At 42.6% G+C, this 19872-nt stretch overlaps 1 protein-coding gene across 1 annotated transcript in view; it reads left to right on the plus strand.

Moving 5' to 3' along the window:
* The window catches only part of LOC119908149 (glutamate receptor ionotropic, kainate 5-like), a 99109-nt gene extending 80660 nt beyond the window's left edge, over nucleotides 1-18449 (plus strand). Inside the window, exons 17-19 of the mRNA XM_038725904.1 lie at nucleotides 6122-6250; nucleotides 11401-11615; nucleotides 14340-18449. Of these exons, the coding sequence (XP_038581832.1) occupies nucleotides 6122-6250; nucleotides 11401-11615; nucleotides 14340-15110 (1115 nt within the window). The 3' untranslated portion in view covers nucleotides 15111-18449. The remainder of the gene's footprint in view (nucleotides 1-6121; nucleotides 6251-11400; nucleotides 11616-14339) is intronic.
* The last annotated feature ends 1423 nt before the right edge of the window (nucleotides 18450-19872 follow it).

The raw sequence follows: 19872 nt of genomic DNA on the forward strand, positions 1-19872 counted from the left end.
AAACTGCCAAATTAATCTATATCATCAATAAACTTAATTTGACAAACTTGATGCCAAGACAAACAGCAAGCAAGCTGCTGCAAGTCTAAATACATATCCTAGATTTGTACCAAAGACCAGTGATCATATGAATGATTCTAATTCCTGTGGAAACCGTTTCTATGATGTAGGTGAACAATGGTATTTTGTATGATATCCATATCTTGTGTCTGGTCAGCTTTCTTCATGCCAGGCATGAAAGAAAGGACAGAAATGCAGGTTTCAGACAGTAAGAGGTGTGTCCGAGAGTCGTAACTGAAAATTAAAGTGCGCAAAGTCTGAAGGCATAGAAACGTCTGCTGCTCACCTGAGGTGCTGTGTGTTTGGAGGGGGTATAAAGCTGGGAACTTCAGTCACAAAGCTGCAGAGACTAGCTGGTCTTTGCCAGACCAGGCTGTACAAAACAGGCACTTCTCCCCTTCATTCAGAGATCAGCATTTCTTCCTACACTAACAAAAAAACTATCCTATCACTGCTGGCTACGGTCAGATAAGTGTTCTCTGTGGAACTTTTAAAATTTAATAGATTAGTTGACGCTTTTTTCCAAAGCAACTTACAATTGCTATATATTTCAGAGGTCCCACGCCCCTGGAGTTGTCTTGCTCAGGGACACAGTGGTGGATGTGTCACAGTGGGAATCAAACCATAGGTATGCGGCTTATCCACTGTTCCATTGATCTTAATGTCCCCAGACAGAGATGCCCTGACATACGTCTGCATCACTGTAGCAACCACTGGAGGTCAGCTGTTGGTCTTTACGAAGGTTTGTTTGTGTGCACGGGACAGCCAGGGAGTCACATGCTCATGTAATCCTTCACTGATTGGTTCAGTGTGTAACTGACTGGTTTGGATCGATTCTCAGTTGATGTTTTCCAGAAATAAATTTAAAACTAGAAATGCACCTGTCCGTTGTGGATGAAGCAACAAGCAGCAGCGAGCTAAGTTAGCTTAGCACAAAGTAGGCCTGGGCGATATGGACCAAGAAGTCATTCTGTTTTAGCAGCTTACTATTTGTAGTAATTTAGCTTGTATCTTATTTTACCATTTTAATTATACTTGATTTTCCATCTTAAGTGTCACTCACTCACCGCCTCCTTCAGTTATCTTCACACTCACAGACCTAACATGTTCTGCTGCAAACACGCCAGCGTGCCAAACTTCTTGCCGTCTCTCCCTGCATGTCTTATCCGGTGGCTTTCTCCATCGGTAGTAGGATACATTGTGTAAAGTCTTTCTTCCACCCACAGCGGCGCCACATGTTGAGGAGGCGTGTTGACAACATAGCCTATCAAAACAAAACCAACGTGGTAGCTTACGAATTACATCTGCACTATTGTGTTCACCGTCACTTTACCTGGTCCGTGCTTGTAAAATATCCCCCGTGTTGATTTTAGAGACTTTGAGAGTAGACGGCTGCGTGCAGAGGCAGAGGGAGGAGTGGGGCTGTGAGGTGAGGGAGAGAGACGAGCAAACGCTGGCAGGACTTTATAGAAACATATTAATTAACTCAACATCAAACTATATCGGTATAAACGGTATTGTCTAATTTTATATCTCTTTTGAAATGATATTGGGATACCTCATTATACAGATATACCGCCCTGCCCTAACACAAAGACTGGAAACGGTGAGCCTGCCTCCAGAAGTCGTTTAATCCACACAAACAAAATGTGCTAAAAGTGTAAAAACAACAGTTTGCTGTTGTACAGGTGGTTGTTTTTCTGGTCCGGTCTTTATGCTGAGCTTTATGCTAAGTTAGCAAGCTGCTGGTGGTATCATTGTTCTCTCCTAACTCTTGGCAAGCAAGCAAATTTCCCAAAATCCTTTCCTTTTAATCTTGTTGTAAACTCTAAATTCGGGCCTTGAGTGATTTCTGGATTTTAGAGTAAGATTGCAGCTATTGCCGCCAGATGTTTCGATTCCTCCTGGAAACGGAGCACTAACCTGCCATTGTGTGTATATTTTCTACTTTGTTTATGTGAAGTGTAATTGGGTTTAGTCTTCTGTCACAGCACATATTGTTTGTAATATATTGAGGCTGCGGTACCTTTTTTCCGTCACCTTGTGTGTCGGTTCTGTTTTAGCAGTTAACCAGGTCATATTCTTTGTGCAGCTGCTGTTCTTGGCAAATTAAATCCATCCTGATTCCAATTTGGCCTTGGTGTGCTTTCGCCAGTGTCAGGCCTCGCCTCATCATCTGCTTCAGACTTGTTTCTGGTGTTAAGTGTTAGTGCATAGATTAGCATAGTTAATGGAGGAAGGAGGAACAGATGTGGAGAGAGGAGAGGGAACAGCGGGAAGACAGAAAAAAAAGGAGTTTTTGGGAGACCGGCCTGTCAGTCAACCTGCCTGTTAAGTGGTGAAAATAAAAGCAGCAGAATCACCCAGGTGCCCCTGTTAGACGTCGTCTCCCATGCTGACCGCGCTGACTGACAGTGAGCGATTAGCATCAGCTTAAAAAGGAGAAAATGAGAATTTGCAGCTGCCTTAAATCTAAAGCCAGTTTGGTTTCTGTGTTGTGGGAGTTCAGTTTGTTTCCATCATCATTCCCTAAACTGATTATTAGTGTAACCATCACAACAAAAGGCCCCCTAACCCTGATGAATTAGCAAGTTTAACCGAAACTCAGATCTTTGCCTAAACATAACCAACTTTTAAAGCAACAGGCAAATGATCTCGTCCACTGTCCCTCTTAAGGGCAGTTACAAACTACACGTTTTGTCAAATAATTTGTAGGATTTGTTGGTGTTGACTGCACATGAGAAGCTTTTGTTCCCTGACTTTAGACTTTGTAAAACAGAAAGAGGCACTGAGTGAAGGACAGACTCTGGGAACAAAAGTCCCTTAACCATCCTCCATCCATAACCAGCTTCATGAGGAGGTATGAAGGAGTATAGTTAAAATAGACAACAACAGAAACACAGCAAACACAACAATGGACACGACACTGATGACAGATAATAACTAGAGAGAAGATAAGATTGACGGGACCTAAACGTCAAAGATGAGGATAAAAAGTATCTTGCACATATCAGGTTTATTGCCTGTCAGAGTTTCACATAAAGAAAAACTAAGCATAAAGCACAGCAAACAGAAAGAGTCTGAGATCTCGGTAGAAGAATGAGAAAAATCTGAAATCATTTCCATTCCCTGAAGTCCGTCATACCTTTGGAAATATGCCAAACGAGGTATTTAGCTTCAATGGGAAGAGTTCTGTTTCCAAAGAAAAAGGCACATATCAATTATGTTAAGAACAAAAAGACAAAAGGAAGTCAGGATGTGACAAATGAATCATCCTGAATCTCTAAAATATGGAGTATCTCACCAGTAAAAGAGTCATAATTTTGTCATAGACTTAGATTTTACCTTGAAAAACACCCGTACACTTCCTGCTGTCTGTCATTTTGTGAAAGTCAGTGTCACTTTTTAATGGAATAAGAAAGAAGATGAATGGGCGAGAGCGGCAGGGAGGAAGTGAGGACGAGGTAAGGATGAAACCGTGATAATTTACAGCTGTAGTGGACAAAATATTAACGACAGGTACCCATATATTATATCATAAGATAGACTCAAGAATTACCATAGAGCTGACTTTGGTATATTCATATGTCTAGAATTATTTACTATTATTATTAAAAATGCTCCTGCTGTACTGTGTCAACCCGTCCCCAAGAAATTGCTTTGGTGATGTAAACGTCTGCTTCCCATGCCAATAAAGCCCCGTTGAATTGAATTTATAGTCTACAAATTTATTTAGCCAGTTACTTTTTCTTAGATTATGTTCCCTGGCAAAATACTATTCTAGTGAATCATGGTGCAATGTGTTTGTACCGTACGTAACTCACGGGGAAACGGTCGTTGGATGGTGCCAGAGGGGGAGGAAACAGAAAATGGAAAGAATCACCGACAGCTTTTGTGACTAGTGCGAACATGTTCCTGGCCGGCTACTCTGTTACAAGCAACAGTAGTTCATAATCGCACACGGTGCCTGTATCTGAGATGTTTTGGCTGCTTTTTTGTGCAGTGAGAGGAAGTGGAGATGCTCTCATGCATCTTTGTTTACAGTCTGTTGCTAATTAATAGTAAACTTAATGTCTCGGAGACAGTGTTGGTGGCTGACGCCTGCTGCTGCTGCTAAACAAACATCAGTCAGCGAAACCAATGTTCTCACTCACAGAGGTCTGGCTTTAGATCTAAATATAGCAGAACACAGGGCTCAGGTGCAAAATGAGATTCAAAACAGCAGCGGGCATGTTTGATTTGTATAAAAGGTGCAGCTGCCGCTTCATGTCTTTCTCTGCTCTCTTAACATTTCTCACTTTATCAGCACATGTGCTCCCTGGAAGGAAAATGTCAATATAACAACCCACAGAGCCGTAAAGACCACGCTGTGCCTGTGAAGACCACGCTGTGCCTGTTAGTGCAGCTCAGCACATGTTTAACAAAGGAGAGGTGAACTGTGGGTTTTACTTTCTTTATTCTTCATAAACACACTGCCTCTTCAATAAATACGCACGCCGAATGTGTTAGACTTAGCAATCTGCAGACCTGCCTTGGTCATGTTAGAAAGTTCTTTTAGTTAAATATTAACTCACATTTTCCTTCAGTGGCATGTCTTTCTTCTTCTTCACTAGCACTTCTCTAGGAATCTATGGTGCATTTTCAAACTGCTTTGAACAATATATCAACAGGGAACTCATTCACTGGACAGTGTTGGTGATATTTCAGCCCCACAAACAGACCCAAGCTAAACACGTGTTGTCACTCTTTTTTGCTGTCTTGTTGATTGTTACCCAAAGATTTACATCAAGATTGCTTTCTCTACAGTTCATGACCAGCAGTAGAACTAAATAGTAGTTTAGCTTTTGAATTCATGTTAAAATCCCACATCTACTATCTGCTGCTAACGAAGCGACTCTGGTGGCTCCGTTTTCATTCACACCACAAACAAACTGCACCAATCGAGACCGCTTGAAAAGCCGCTCCTGCACTCTGATGTGGCTCATTTGTGGTTTGAGAGCAATAAACTACTATTAAATCCATATGTTGCACTAAAGCAGTTGGCCTGAGCTTGTGTCCTAATCTGTGTATTAGCTGTTCCCCGATATGATGCGAGTGAAACTGCAGTAACTACCCTCCCGTTACACTACGGGAAAAATCCCCAAACCACCACAAAGAGACGCAAATGGCCACGATTGATTGGACAGTTTTGGCAGTGTCGTTTTGTGTCTCTTTCAGTCTGGGGGTCTTTTTCCTATGTAGTAGAGGTAGGGGCCTTTTACATGTCTGTGGACCCATTCTCTTGTTATTCATCCATGCAGCCACACCAACATGTACCCTGCTGTATTCTGCTGAGTGACTGAAGCTAAGCAGGTTGGGCCTGCTGGAAGAGGTGTTGGTGGGCCAGTAGGGGGCAGTCTTCCCTCTGGTCCTAACAATAAGATCTCTATGTCTCAGTGCAATGATGGGGAGGCTGTGGGAGCTGCCATCTGACTCATTGTGTTCCCATGGAACTTGTCGCAAAGAGTATAGGGGGGTTCTCTGGCGTCCTGGCAAAAATTCCCAACGTGGCTTTCTCCATCTGGCGAGCTAATGATCCAAGTTTCCTTTCCTATCCACCTCACACTGATGCGTGGTGAGCGTCTGGTGCAAACTGGCTGCCATGCATCATCCAGGTGGGTGCTAAACATTGGGGGTGGTTGTGATGAGTCCTCCCCCTTCGCTCTGAAGCGCTTTCAGTATCTATGATAATCGCTCGGTCAGGACCAGAACTTAAAGGCAACGATGGATCATTTTTGTTTGTTATGGACTAAATGAACAAAAGTACAGATGTGAAAGAGACTCAAGACTCAGATCACACTGGATTTCCTGGGGCTTTCCTCCATTTTTGGTGGTGACAGTTACCTACTGTCCTGTCCAGAGAAAACCCAATGATGACCCATTAAAATCACTTTGTATAAAGTATAAAAAGGCGCCCTCCTCTTCTAACAACGTAACAAATCTGAATGCCTCCTGAGTCGGTGCAGTAGAGTACTTGTGTCTACATTGAATTCATGTTTGTTTTCCTGTTCTCCCTCCTCAGGCTCTCCGTACAGAGATGAGATCACTCTGGGGATCTTACAGATGCAGGAGAGCAACAGGCTGGAGATCCTGAAGAGACGCTGGTGGGAGGGAGGACAGTGCCCCAAAGAGGAGGACCACCGAGCCAAAGGTGGGTTTTGCAGGACTCCTTCGTACAGAACAGATACAAGTGAATGCCTCTTTCAGGATTTATTGAGCTGGATGCTAATTGACCCCGATGGTCAGGGCCAGATCAGGCTAGCGTCAGTCCAGGCCAAGCAACAGGCCACGTGTAGGCGTTTTGTAGAAATATATATAATATAGTTAAAATCAGCCAAGTGTCACTTCCATAATGAAAGCAACGGGAATAAATATATCATTTTTGTGTTTGTTTTGCACCTGCCGTTTCCTCAGAGCTCTGTTTATCATCATGAAGCTCTGGTAGCTCTGACAGAAAACGGTATCCAGGTCTTTATTTTCCATAAATAAGCATCTGTAATCTAAAACATAGAACCAGGTATGATGTGGTGAGGGCAGCCCTGATGGTATGTGTTCTTTTTTAAACACTAACCACATCCTTTGCTCGTGAGGATATCTGTAATTTCCCAGCATTTAGTTGCACTTTGCGACTAGGCTTTTCTCCTTTTAATGCGCTCCCTCTCAGCTCCCTCGTTATCTCTCTCTCTCCTTTGAATCTCCATTTCTTCTGCACACTGCTCGGCCACACACACACACACACTTCCTGTACTGACTAAACGTCCTGTGTTTCTCTTTGATTTATCCATTTCATGCAGCATTATTAACACTGGCCTGACACTCCAGGTATGATGTTCATCATGTTCAGCATCTTAGGGTAGCACGTTAACAGCTGAGGCTGATGGGAATGTCATTATTTCTGCAGGTATTTGGTCATAAATAAGTGTTGACCGGAGGATGACACTATGAAAAGTCAGAGGATCACCAAATTTATCACAGTTCATCCTGAGGGGAGCGTGAAGGTCTGAACCACGTTTCATCACAATCCATCCAATAGTTGTTGAGATATTTCACCCAAAACCACAAATGCCAATCTCATAATGGTGCTAGAGGAAAAGTCAAAGAATCACCAAAGTCAGTTGGATTCATCCTCTGGGAACCATGAATGTCTGTACAAAATCTCAAGGCCATACATCTGATAGTTAATATATTTTAGCCAGAATCAAAATGGTGGATCAACAGACAGACATGGTACTGACATCCCTTGCACAGCCTGGATAAAAACAATATTTTTTTCCTAAGGAGTCATTGTCATTCTCTCGTTGCCTCCGGCTTGCATTATGTTTCATTCGGTAAAAAAATGAGACAAAACATTAAAACAGCCTCTCTGATGCAACACAACAGCCATCATTTTATCACCCGGTATGTCTTTTGTCAGCGTCCGCATTGATCACGATGACTGGATTCTTCCTTTATTGACACACACACACATGTTTTTTGTTTCTCCTGATGTTTCTCGCCGTGACAAGATGAGGCGGTTTCTGTTCATCGACTTTGTCCACTCGTATTTTACAGCCCATCATAATGGGAATGGGAGTCCTGTCTGAGTATTGATCAGCTGCTCGCTGTCATCTGTTCGTACAGCTTTCTTCATTCCCAGAACAAAATGATGTGTGTGTGTGTGTTTGAAAAGCCTGAGAAAATCAAGCCATTAAGATCCCGTTAAGACCCATTAAGACTAATCAAGTGGCTCTTTGTTTCTGATAGCGCAGTACAGTTTGTGTGTGTGTTGATGCTCCCTGTGCCCCAGATGTCCTCACAAAGAAAGAAATGTACTGTAAAGGAAATCCTCCAAATGAAAAGCATTTCAGTCCTTTCTCTGAAAATCATGAGATCAGGAAGTGTGTCGTGATTGTTATGAGCTGAGGGTGGTATGAAGTCTAGATGTTTGGGGTTTTTTTGTTTCCTTTCTGATGTATTTCTTTCTCTTTTATTGGAGAATTAACTATGTAAAGTAACACCAAACAAGAGGAGACAAGTAGCTTTTGCTCAGTTATTCCTTTTCCACTTTCACAATGATTTTTTTTTTAACCTAAAAACTAAAAAGATGGAAAGATGTTTATATATATATATATATATATATTGCTAACTGGACATAGCTTAACTTACAGTGTTGCTTAAATCTGCAAACATTTATGCATGGTTGAAACTTAGCAAGCTAGCACTAAAGTTTGAATGTTTACTAATCTTATATTTTTAGCCACACTAGCAGCACGTGGCTCTGTCTCTGCCAGATGCTCAGTCGCTTCACCACATCATAGTTCAGACATGTTCTCCTCAGGATAAATTATAATAACTACATAAATATTTGGTGATCCTCTGAATCCAGCGCCTTCACCAGGTCGAACATTTAATTTGTCAATTTGTTTGGTTTATGACCAAGTATCTGCAGAACTAATAATATTCCCATCAGTCTCAGCTGTACTTTGTGTTACCTGCTAATTAGAAAATGTTAGCATGCTAAAATGCTAAACTTTGATGGTGAACATGATAAGAATCATATCTGCTAAACGTGCATGTTAGCATTGTCACAGTGAGCATGTTAGCATGCAGAGTCTCTAGCGCGGCTAGAAGGTCAGTTCAGACAGAGTTTGTGTTTAACAGATACTTTACTGACTGTGCCATGGACTGAGTATAAACGTGGACTATCTAACCCAGCTCCCCAAAAACATCAAGACAAACAAAATTTCTGTTACTTCAGTCATTTTGGACTCACCTCCTCCACTGTAGTGCCCAGCACCGGAGCCCCCCAGGGCTGTGTGCTCAGCCCCCTCCTGTTCATGCTGTACACCCACGACTGCATCCCCCAACATGGAGAGAACCCTGTTGTGAAGTTTGCGGATGCCACCACCATCATGGGACGGATTTCAAACAACGATGAGACTTCATATCGGGAGGAAATTCATAATCTTGCAGAGTGGTGCTCAGAGAACAACCTACCGCTCAACGTCAGCAACGTTAAGGAGCTGATCACTGATTTTAGGAAGAAGGAGATAAAGACACACACTCCTGTCTACATCAGTGGTGCTGAGGTGGAGCAGGTGAACAGTTTCAGGTTCCTGGGAATCAGCATCCCAGAGAACCTGACGTGGTCGTCTCACATCTCCACACTGGTGAAGAAAGCTCAGGAACGACCATTTCTAGAGGAATCTAAAGAAGGATAAATTCCCACGGCAAGTTCTTGTCAGCTTTTACAGAGGAGCAACAGAAAGCATCCTGACTGGAAACATCACTAACTGGCATGAGATGTGAACGGCTCGGGACCGGAGGACTCTGCAGCGGGTGATTAAACCTGCTCAGAAGATCATTGGTACCCATCTCCTGAGCATCAGTGATATCGGTGAGATGAGGTGCCTGCAGAGCCCAAAGGAAACTAAAGGACAGCACCCACCCAGCCACAGGCTGGTCACCCTGCTGCCTTCTGGGTAGAGATATAGAAGTTTCAGCTGTCACACCACCAGACTTTTTCTCCCAGGCTATGAGACTCTTAAATTCAAATTCATCCTCGGCACTGCTCCTCTGATGATAGTTTATTTCTGTTTACCATTTTTGATGTATTTCTTTTTTTCTGCTTTTGATATTTGCTGTCTGCTATGGAGCATAAGGGAGTTACAAAGCTCCATTTCATTATATAACCTGTTATATTGTGACAATAAATGCACCCACCTACCTACTTTAGGTAGTTTTTATCATGCAGTTCAAGTGTTCATTTTTCTGATAAGTTTGCTTTTAATTCGTTATTTGATGCTATAAAACATTATCATGGCATCATGATTGACAGCTGAGCTCTGCGTGGGATTTGGATGTATGGTTGGGACGTCGATACCGCGGCTCCAAACCTGATCTATACTGCACAGGCTCTGGCGCTGGCTCTGGCTCTGGCAGCGCTCTTAGGATATTTTGGCTTCATTTGGAGACGTGACGTCCATCTTTATATACAGTTATGCACAGACATTAGCTGCACCGCCTCTAAAACACACAGCATGGTTTGCTTGGTAGATTTTGTTAATGTCTTCAACAGATTTTTTACATTAGAGTGATTAAATGGGTTACTGTTTTTAGTAAATCCACTTTCCCTCAACCTGCCTTGACTACTTCCACATCAGTTAGTGTTTCTACATTTACCAGAACTCAGACTATGTTGTGTGGAAAGCGTTTAATGGGAATAACAAAGAAAAGTAATGATTATGGTAATGCCAAGTCACAACAGACTGTTTTGTTGAGGCACAGACTGAATTAACAAATCATACATGTTAGAATATGACTTTAAAATAAATATATTTGTACTGTCCACAGTTTATGTGTTGTATATAGTTTGGCAGCCAGCTAAACTCCTTTCTAACATCAAGACTAGTGTTGTAGTCAAGACCAAGACCAGTTCCCCACATTACATTACAAATGTGGAACGAGATCACAGGTGCTTCTAAAATTGATCTGAAAGATCCACATTCCCATTAAAACACCCACATACAAACACTAAGAGCTGAAATCAACATAAGCATCTTTATTCAACGCTCCTTTTCCATGTTTACCATCGCAGGTCAGGGGGGGCAGTCATTAACGGGAACAACACATGTTTAATTAGGGTTATTGGTTGCATTTGAAGCAATACGTTTTACATCCAATCAAAGTTTGGATGACAACGCAAAAGCAATTTATTGATATTCCCAAAGTTATGGTCTAGACTGGTCTAGAAATAAAAGTCCTCAATGTCCGAGACCGAGACAAGACCGAGTACAAATGCAGTCGAGTCCGAGACGAGACCAAGACCATCAAAAAGTGGTCTTAAGACCGGTCTCGAGTACTACAACTGTAATCAAGACTCTGAAGACAGTTGGTCTCTTGTCCACAGGTTTAATGGCGTTGCAAGAAAAGGTGAAACTACTACAGAGATACATAATATGCTAACTCTAATATGAATATGGCAGATTCTGATATCAAACTTCACAAATATAAAATTGTCCCAAAATAATAAACTCAGAGGTTGTAGATAACAATAAAGAATCAATCCATACTCACGATGCTGCCAAAGGCGTAAGATGTCTGCAGATGTCGCTGGATTAGCTCAGAGGCATCTTACAACGACTGCTGTCTGTGCCATGCTCACTTTCTCCCTAAACAACATGATGTACTTCCTTGTTTCTTAAAGTGACCACAATGAAATATAGGAACACATAAAGAAATAGTTTTAGAAATAATCGAAACAGGGTTTCATTAACTTAGTTGTCACTCTACTGTACGTTACTGTGTTTATGTGCGTTCCAGGTCTCGGCATGGAGAACATCGGCGGGATTTTTGTGGTCCTGATCTGCGGCCTCATTATCGCCGTCTTCGTCGCCATCATGGAGTTTGTGTGGTCGACTCGCCGCTCCGCAGAGACGGACGAGGTAAACCTTCATCATCCTCCTCCTCCTCCTCTTCCTCTCTCGTCCTCCTCCTCCTGCCCCGCCCCCGGCCTCAGCCTCAGCTCAAACACCTCAGTAGGTCATCCGCCTGTGTGTCTGTGTGTGTATGATGATCAGAATGTGCTTGATTCAAAAGTTCATACAAAAAGTCACAATTTAAGCTCTTCCAGCCTGCTCACTGACTCCATCATCAAACCCATGTTGTTGCTGGTTTTTTTCTTCAAAATCAAAGACCTCCGAATTATAATGGAGTCCCAAACATAGGTGTCAATTACACTGGGGACACTGGGGACACTGGGGACGTGTCCCCACCACTTTTTGAAATGGCTGATTTTGTCCCCATCACTTTTTTAAAGCATAATTTGTTGAAAAACAGTCTGAAATATAGCTTACAATTAAATAACAAATGAAAATGCCTTTAGAAAGGTTTATTTGCTCATGAAGAAAACATGCAGTGCAATTAAAATATAGAAGAAACAAATGTGCATTGTCCAAAAGAAGTAATTAAAGCCAAAAAGAAACCAAGCGACTGATTAGAAATCAGATGACCCAAAAACGTGCAGCACCAATCGGCAACTTTAACAACTTTTTGACACAGTTTCTTTTAGGCCACTTTTTCCGTTCTCTCCCTGTGAACATGACAAAAGAGGAGAGAAGACTAAATCATGCCTGCATGTGTGTTGCCTCAGCAGGGAGGATATTACAGGAGAAAAGTTGATCTACCGGAGAAACAGATCTGAAAGCCTGAGAGCTTCTGTTATATATTTTGTAATGTCACGTGCTGCCTGTGTTTCCTTTTACATAAATAATAACATTTCTACCATAAATTGGTGCAGAAACATTCACCAGAATGCAGGAAATGAAGTGTTTAATACTCCAAATTTCTTTTTGTCCGCACCATTTTTTAACACAAAGTGAGATCCTTGGTCAAAGTTTCCACATGTGTCTGGCAGAAGTTGGGGAAAATGTGAATACAATGGAGTACAGGATGGTACAAGTTTTAAATACCTTGTTTCTCCCCCAAAAGCATTGTGTTTATCCCAGAGGCCTTACAAATGTGTTGAACGCTAGATTTTCTACAGACAGTATACCACGACCTCCACTATGTGTCCTCGAGCAAGACACTTAACCCCTAGTTGTAAGTCGCTTTGGATAAAAGCGTCAGGAAAATGTTTTTATAATTCTTTTTTTAAAGGACTGTCACAGTTGTTGAGTCATTTTTTTATTGTTTGAACTTGGTGAAAAGCTGATTACTTGTCAGAGTATTAAGTAGAAAACTTTGATATGACTAACTGTTTGTGTCTAAATTAAAGCATGTTGCTAGATTGTTGTCTTTTACCAAATAGCTTACACCAATCGATCAGCTGTTTGACCCACAATAGCTCGTCTGTTGGATCGGATCACACGGGCCAGGCTTCGCTCCCCATGTGCATCTCTGGCCCTGTTGCTGTTCCTTCGTCTAGCCATCACAGTTTGACCCTCATCAGAGTCGCTCAAATCCTCACGTTTGCTCATTTTTTTATGTATTTAAACAAAGTCACACTAAACTTTTAATTCCAAATAAAAAATGCGTTCTTAGTATTAGAAGGTTGAGCTTTTTACTGACCACCTGTTCTGAAAATACGCATGTAAAAGTGTGACAGGATAATGAACTTTGCTATCTAGGATGTGAAAGCTCAATGTGTGAAAATCACTGAGAATGCAGGTGCAACCTTATACTGCCATCATCAGTGGAACAGACTGAAACTGGAGTAAAGAAATCGTGTTATGTTGCAGCACTTGTGCACATACACTAGATACAAACAAGTTGAGGTTCCCCTCATTAACACATTGGCTTCATAGCATGTAATGTAAAATATGTATTAGTGTGGCTTTAAAAAGAAGCTAAAAGAGACTTCAATGCTTCGAAAATGATTTAATTCCAGCCCAAACAGGAAGCTGTGCTTTGGGACAGAGTTGTATTTCTCTCTTTACTCGTATCTGTATTCCAGCCGTCTGGTGTGACCATTTATTCGTCCTCTGCAGATACAGTTTCTGACTTTCATTTGCTCTTCATTTATCTGCCATTTATTTGACTTTCGGCCCCAACAGTTTTTTATATGACAGATGATAGGACACACTCACACACACACACACACACACACACTCACACACACTCATACAATATTTACAGATAACACTAGTTTGAGGTGGGAAACTGCAGAGCATTAAGATAAAAACATCCAGAGCATAATGTGTTCACGTCTCGCTCACTCACACATTCACTCTATTTCCCCTTCATCATATGCGAAGGCACACATTTTCTTCCTCTCTCAAATTCAAAAGGGCTTTATTGGCATGATCATATCCAGATACAATATTGCCAAAGTAAGAATACTGATATTAAAATAAAAAAAAAACGTGTGTATTAATATTTAACATTGAGAAAATGTTAATGCTTTTAAAACCTGCCACAGCAGGTTTGTTATATTATTTCAGAACATGAGCATAAAGATTAAATGAATTAGTCTGAACACAAATACCAACATGATTAATACGAGGAAAGAAAAGATCTAAAAGAGTCTGATATCGACCTACTCAAGCAGTCTGTTTCCTTGTGTGGTGGCAACAGAGACAAACTGTCCTGCAAGAACACAACTTTGATTTCCACACTTCATTTTGGAGCAGTTATTAAACTGTGTGTGTTGGTTTGTGACTTTTGGGGTTCCCTGGCAGTGCACCTCTACAGCAGCTTCTGAACACCGTGTTGTCTTAGATGTGCGCTCATGTTTCATGTTTCTGTGTGTGCTCCTCTCTCAGGTCTCTGTTTGTCAGGAGATGCTGACGGAGTTTCGAAATGCCGTCTCCTGTAAGAAAAACTCTCGCCCCCGTCGCCGCCGGCCTCTGAGCAGCGCTGGGGGCGGAGTTCTGCGTCACCCTTCCCGCCTGGCTCTGGCCGCCCCGCGCCCCATACGTCTGGTCCGTGAGATGCGTCTCAGCAACGGCAAACTGTACAGCGGCGCCGGCCCGCTGACAGGCGGGTTGGCGGGCCTTGGGGGAGGTATGGGAGGAGGCCCTGATCTGGGCCCGGGGCCACAGAGGCTCCTTGAAGACCCACTAGGCGCCAACGCCACTACCGGCACGCCACCTCCTCCGGCGTCAGCCCTGGTGGCTCCTCCCGCTCCGCAGCGCAGCGTCCTGCAGGGCTGCAGCCACGTGCGAATCTGCCAAGAGTGCCGGCGGATCCAGAGCCTGCGGCCGGCCACACATACTCCTCCCCCACCTCCCCCCCCCTCCTCATCGTCCTCCGCCTCCTCCTGCTCCCGGATCCCTCCCTCCATGGCGACGCCGGGTCACCACCATCGCCACAACCCCCACCCCCACCACCACCTCCACTACCACCATGGCTCTATGTCGCTGCCCCGCCTCCCACCGCCGCCTCCTCCCATCCCAGCAGACAGAGCTGACAGCGACGGGGGCACAGCAAGCCCGCGGCGGGGCAATAACAAGCCGGCGCCACCGCCCCGGCCTCTTCCCCCTCCTAAAACGCCGACACGCCCACCTATGGACTTACTAGGGGGGCACGACTGAGCAAAAAGACGCTGTGTGGGCCGTCATCAGAGGGGTCAAAGGTCAGTGAACTTTACTTTTTGGCCCCAATGACCAGTCCAAACTGGCCTATCAGCAGGGGTGGATGGGAAAAACCATTTTGACCCATTTGCAGGGCCGTTCATAAAGACCCAGCCAGTTTCAATGGATCATACCAGTAACCTTTTCATAGGGGTGGACGGATTAAACCACTGTAAACCAAACCTTACATTTTGGATTAAACCAGCCGAGGTCTTTGGATCGCGGTACCGCAGCGGACGGACAAACAGGAAGTGCCTGCCAAATGGACACAATCCTGGGGTCTTGATTGTTTCGGCCACATTCAGTCCTCCACCTCTTGCCTCGGCCAATCATCACACTCCGTGCCAAGTGAGGAGGATTCAGAGACACCAAGAGAGAAAGGCTTGTGTTTACTGTTTGAATACTGAACCAGGTGTTTGTATAGAAGGAGACCAACACACACACACACACACACACACACACACGGTAGCAGCAGAGCAGCTGTACAGTGATCACGGTCACCTGTCCGTCGTTTGGACGTCTCTGGAGGATGTAGCTCTTATAAACCCTGTCGCTGTTTGTGCAGACTCCTGCTGACCTGACGTCTGGAAACGTGACCAACCGGTGCTGTGATCCACGAAGCAGGAAAACGGATGCATCACCTGAAGTGTACCGAGCTGTGCTGGGGTAGTTCTTCTTTTCCATGCAGCATCTAATTCACTAAGTAAAGGACGCACAATCAGAAATCTTAAAATGTCAGACAAAGTAAATCTTTCCTCACGAAGTTCATTATTTATATTTGTGAGAGGACCTTTGGTTTCGGTGTCTGGTTGAACAGTTTTAACAGTTTAACAGAGAGCCTATCAGAAACTAGTATTATCTCCTGTTTTTAAATGAATAGTTTCAACATTTGGGGCAATACGGTCAATCGCTTTCTTTCCAAGAATCAGATGTTCAGATGGATAACATGGTGTGTTTAGTACGGAGCAAGAGTGAGGAGGTGGTTAACCTAGCTTAGCATAAGGACAGGCTCCCCTTAAATTATTATTTTTGTACAGATTAAACAAACAACTTAATTAGTGCTCTTTAGCCAAGCTAGCAATTTCCTACTGCATCCATTCTTTATGCTATGCTATGCTAACCACGTGCTGATTATAGACTGTATAAAAGATCATACACACGTAGTCACTGTGACGTCCTCCGTTGGTAGACTACCGTTTTTAAGCCTTGAGTTTGGCATTTTGGCCGCTGCCATCTTGATTATTTGCAACCAGCAGTCGTGACGATAATTGGACATGACAGTGGCGCCAGCTAGCTTGGTTAGCAAGGTGATTTTAGCCGGGATGCTAATTTTGGCTTGCGAAAAACAGGCTTAAATTAAATGGTCTCTGTTCCTCTAAATGGGACCATAATTTACTAAATGAACATCATGCTGTGCTGAAGAAGACCTAAAACTAGCGACTGAGACCATAAACTCATCAGGAAAGTGTTTACTGAGGAAATAAATCAGCTGAGAAGTAGCCATATATCATTATTTCTATAGGGACTGGACTTCTTTTTGCAACCAGTGGAGCCGCCCCCTGCCGGCCGTTAGAGAGAAAGCAGCTTTAAGGTACTTTTGCATTGGCTTCCCTTTTTAGACCCGGAGGTTCCCGCTTGGTCCTGACATGAAAACCAAAAAACTCACTCTCACAAACAAAGAAAATGTGCGTATTTTCCAAAATGTTCCTAACTATTCCTTTGAAGGTTGAACTATTTGAACTGTTCACAAGCCGCCAAAGAACAAGGAAACATCATGCTTTGCCTTTTCAAAGTAAAAGTCATAAATCAATCATATGTAGCTAAAATATCTTAAAAGCAAGCTAAATCTGACAAGAATAGTTTTCACGCTCATGCCAGACTTGTGTTGAATAATTCAGCCAAATCAGCTAAATTTCTGGTCCGGCATTGGCCACAAATCTGGCAGCCATATCTGGGCCACAGCCAGTTTACGATTGGAAACACAGTGCTAAAACACAGCCGAGCGTGCTGACCGATCTAAAAGTACTTTTGTGAAGCCGAAGCCGACTGTCAGGGACTCTACGAAAAATATTCAGAGCAGCTCTTTTGGCTGAAGTGTCGTCTTTTTAGATGTTTTTGGGAGAGCAGGGGAGGACTTTTATTTTCTCATGGCAGATTTATATTTATTTAAACCTTCCTTTGTGAGATTTATTGTCGTGTGTTGTAAACTAATTTATCTTATATTGTGGAAATTGGTGGCTATTGTGACAATTTAAAGGTTTAAAGTGAGTACATCATCTCAAATTCAGTTAGTTTTTTGTGGTGAAGCAGGTTGTAGCAAGTGAAAACTGCTTTATAGTTTAGATTTTTGTTGGGGGGGGGCTGCTTTCTTTTTAAAAACTAAAACATAAGGTTCACCCCCTCTCACCAATGCAGCCATTTTCATACAGTCCCTAAAAGCAGAGGAACTACCTCAGTACAGTTGGGTGAATTTGTTTTTGTGCCTGTGATCAAAGTGCAGGTGTAATTTTCTTTTTCAAAACAGGAAGTCAGTGGAGCTCGGATACATACTACACACACACACACACACACACACACATTTATAGGTAAATTTGGAGGGCAAACTGCAAAAGAAAAAAACTAAATTTGTGATTGTATTTCCTGCCAACGAGTATTGCTTGTTTTCTTTGTTTTTTAAATTCCTCTTTTTCATGGTAACCTTGAGTCCGTTTAAACTGATGTCACGATGATTCGATCACCACGCTGGGATGTCGCAGTCCAAAAGACACCTCCAAGATCTGTACGTCAACAAATCGCATCGACTGATTACGCTACACAAGTGCTGATATTGTCAATTCCACATTCTTCACCGTGGCCCGCCTGCAGGGTCTGAACAACACGGAGCCAAATGGAAATCAACTCCTCCATTTTTTTATTGAAACACTTTGGAAACATGGTTTTGTTTAAGAGCAGTGCCTGTAGTTTTTGTTTGTTTTATTATTTGCTGTTGACATCTTCAGAAAATGAGCCACAGACGACGAAGTGTGTGTGTGTGTATGTGTGTGTGTGTGATATTGAATGAATCCCGGTGGTGCGTTGCATCGTATTGTCTGCTGTTTTATTTTATTTTTCGGCTCATCCCTCAGATTTGTACCAGCAGTGCTCAGCTCATCAGTAGGACAGAGACAACAGATGGATATTATTCTGATGATTCTATTGTTATCATTATTATTGATATTGACGTGTGGGGTGATTGTAGGAGGGGACCAGCCCTCTGATGTTCAATATATAGACAAGTTTGGAATAAAAAAAAACAGTCAATGTACCAAAAACACTGCTGTTCAGGTTTTTATTCATCTGACCTTTGACCTTTTCTTTAAACAGTGCCCGGGTTTGTACAATGACGTTAAAAAGTGAACAGGTGTGTCCAGGTGTTCTGACTGATCGGACATGGAGTTAGGCAGAGCTTCATCGTGCTCCTTAGGACGGTTCTTCACTGACTAAAGTGACCCGGAAGTGTTTAAGTGGCAGCCATGATTAGAGGGGCGAGTTCAGCGCTGACAAAATGTAGCAAAACAGAAACAGCCCTGTCGTGTACTCAAGCGCCCTGCGTTTTCCTGCCTTTTTAACCACGTTGTGTTTACAGACTGGTGGTTCAGGGAACACCTGTGACACGCCAACCAAACGTACCTCGAAGCCGGTTGAGGAACGTTGCAAGGAAACATGTCGTTCAACCCGAAAACATTGCAAACCGGTGCAAAACGTTTTGAGATTTTGGTCGAATTCTAAGGAAAGTTGTTTCAATGCTTCCTTTCTTATCTCCTTTAGCGTAGGATACAGCGGACTTTCCTTTACGAAAGGAGATTCCACAATTACTTGTGGCAGCAGAATTTAAAGCGACGCACGTTCTCAAACTCAAACAATAAAATCCGTCAGGCGTATTTTGCTAAATTCTTGCAATACATGACTGACAAGAATAACCACTAGTGTTAACTTTTTTCTTTATTGGACTCATTTATGATTCTTGAATAGGACGCTCACAATTTCCTTCTTTCTTTTAGTTTGGTTTCTTTTGCTTTGCTGTAATCTGATACTGTTTTAGCACCATTTTATGTTTCAAGAGTTGTATTTGAATTTTCTACAATAAAAAAAAGAAATCCGATGACCTAACGGATAAAGGACATCGATCAGTAAGTTACCATCGTCTATTTTGCCTTTTCTCTCTTATCCCATAACTTGTTTTGAACTGTCAACAATAATTGAAACCCGTATGCGAGCTGTTACTAATAAAATTATAAAAGTTAAAGGTGAGGATCAAGCTGGATGACCTCCTGAGGAAATGTAATGTATTATTTAAATACAAGATTTGGGATTCATGTTGATAAATCGGGGTGGGCAGGAGGCTGAGTGTCAGCAAGCATTCTCAGTGTGACAATCATTTAGATTATTTGGTGTCTAAAGGTGGACAACGCAGCGGAAAATATTAATTCTACCCTAAATGCCTTTTTGCAACCTCGGTAATGAAGTATTATTTTCCACCGTGTTGTCCACCTTTAGATGGTCTGCGTTAAAACAACACTGTAAGGTAACGCATCTTCAGAACATCGTAGTTTCACCATGGTTTAGGGTCAGTAGCATCCACTGTGCATAATTACATTTCCTAGATAAGATCAATTGAATTCTCTGAGCCCTGCGGTTGTCTTTTCCTAAGTCCTTATGTATTCTCCTTCTCATTTTTCCTTGA

This window comes from Micropterus salmoides, unplaced genomic scaffold, assembly GCF_014851395.1.
Source record: "Micropterus salmoides isolate LMB-PRFRI ecotype aquatic unplaced genomic scaffold, ASM1485139v1 Ms_hic_scaffold_17, whole genome shotgun sequence".
Lineage (NCBI taxonomy): Eukaryota > Metazoa > Chordata > Actinopteri > Centrarchiformes > Centrarchidae > Micropterus > Micropterus salmoides.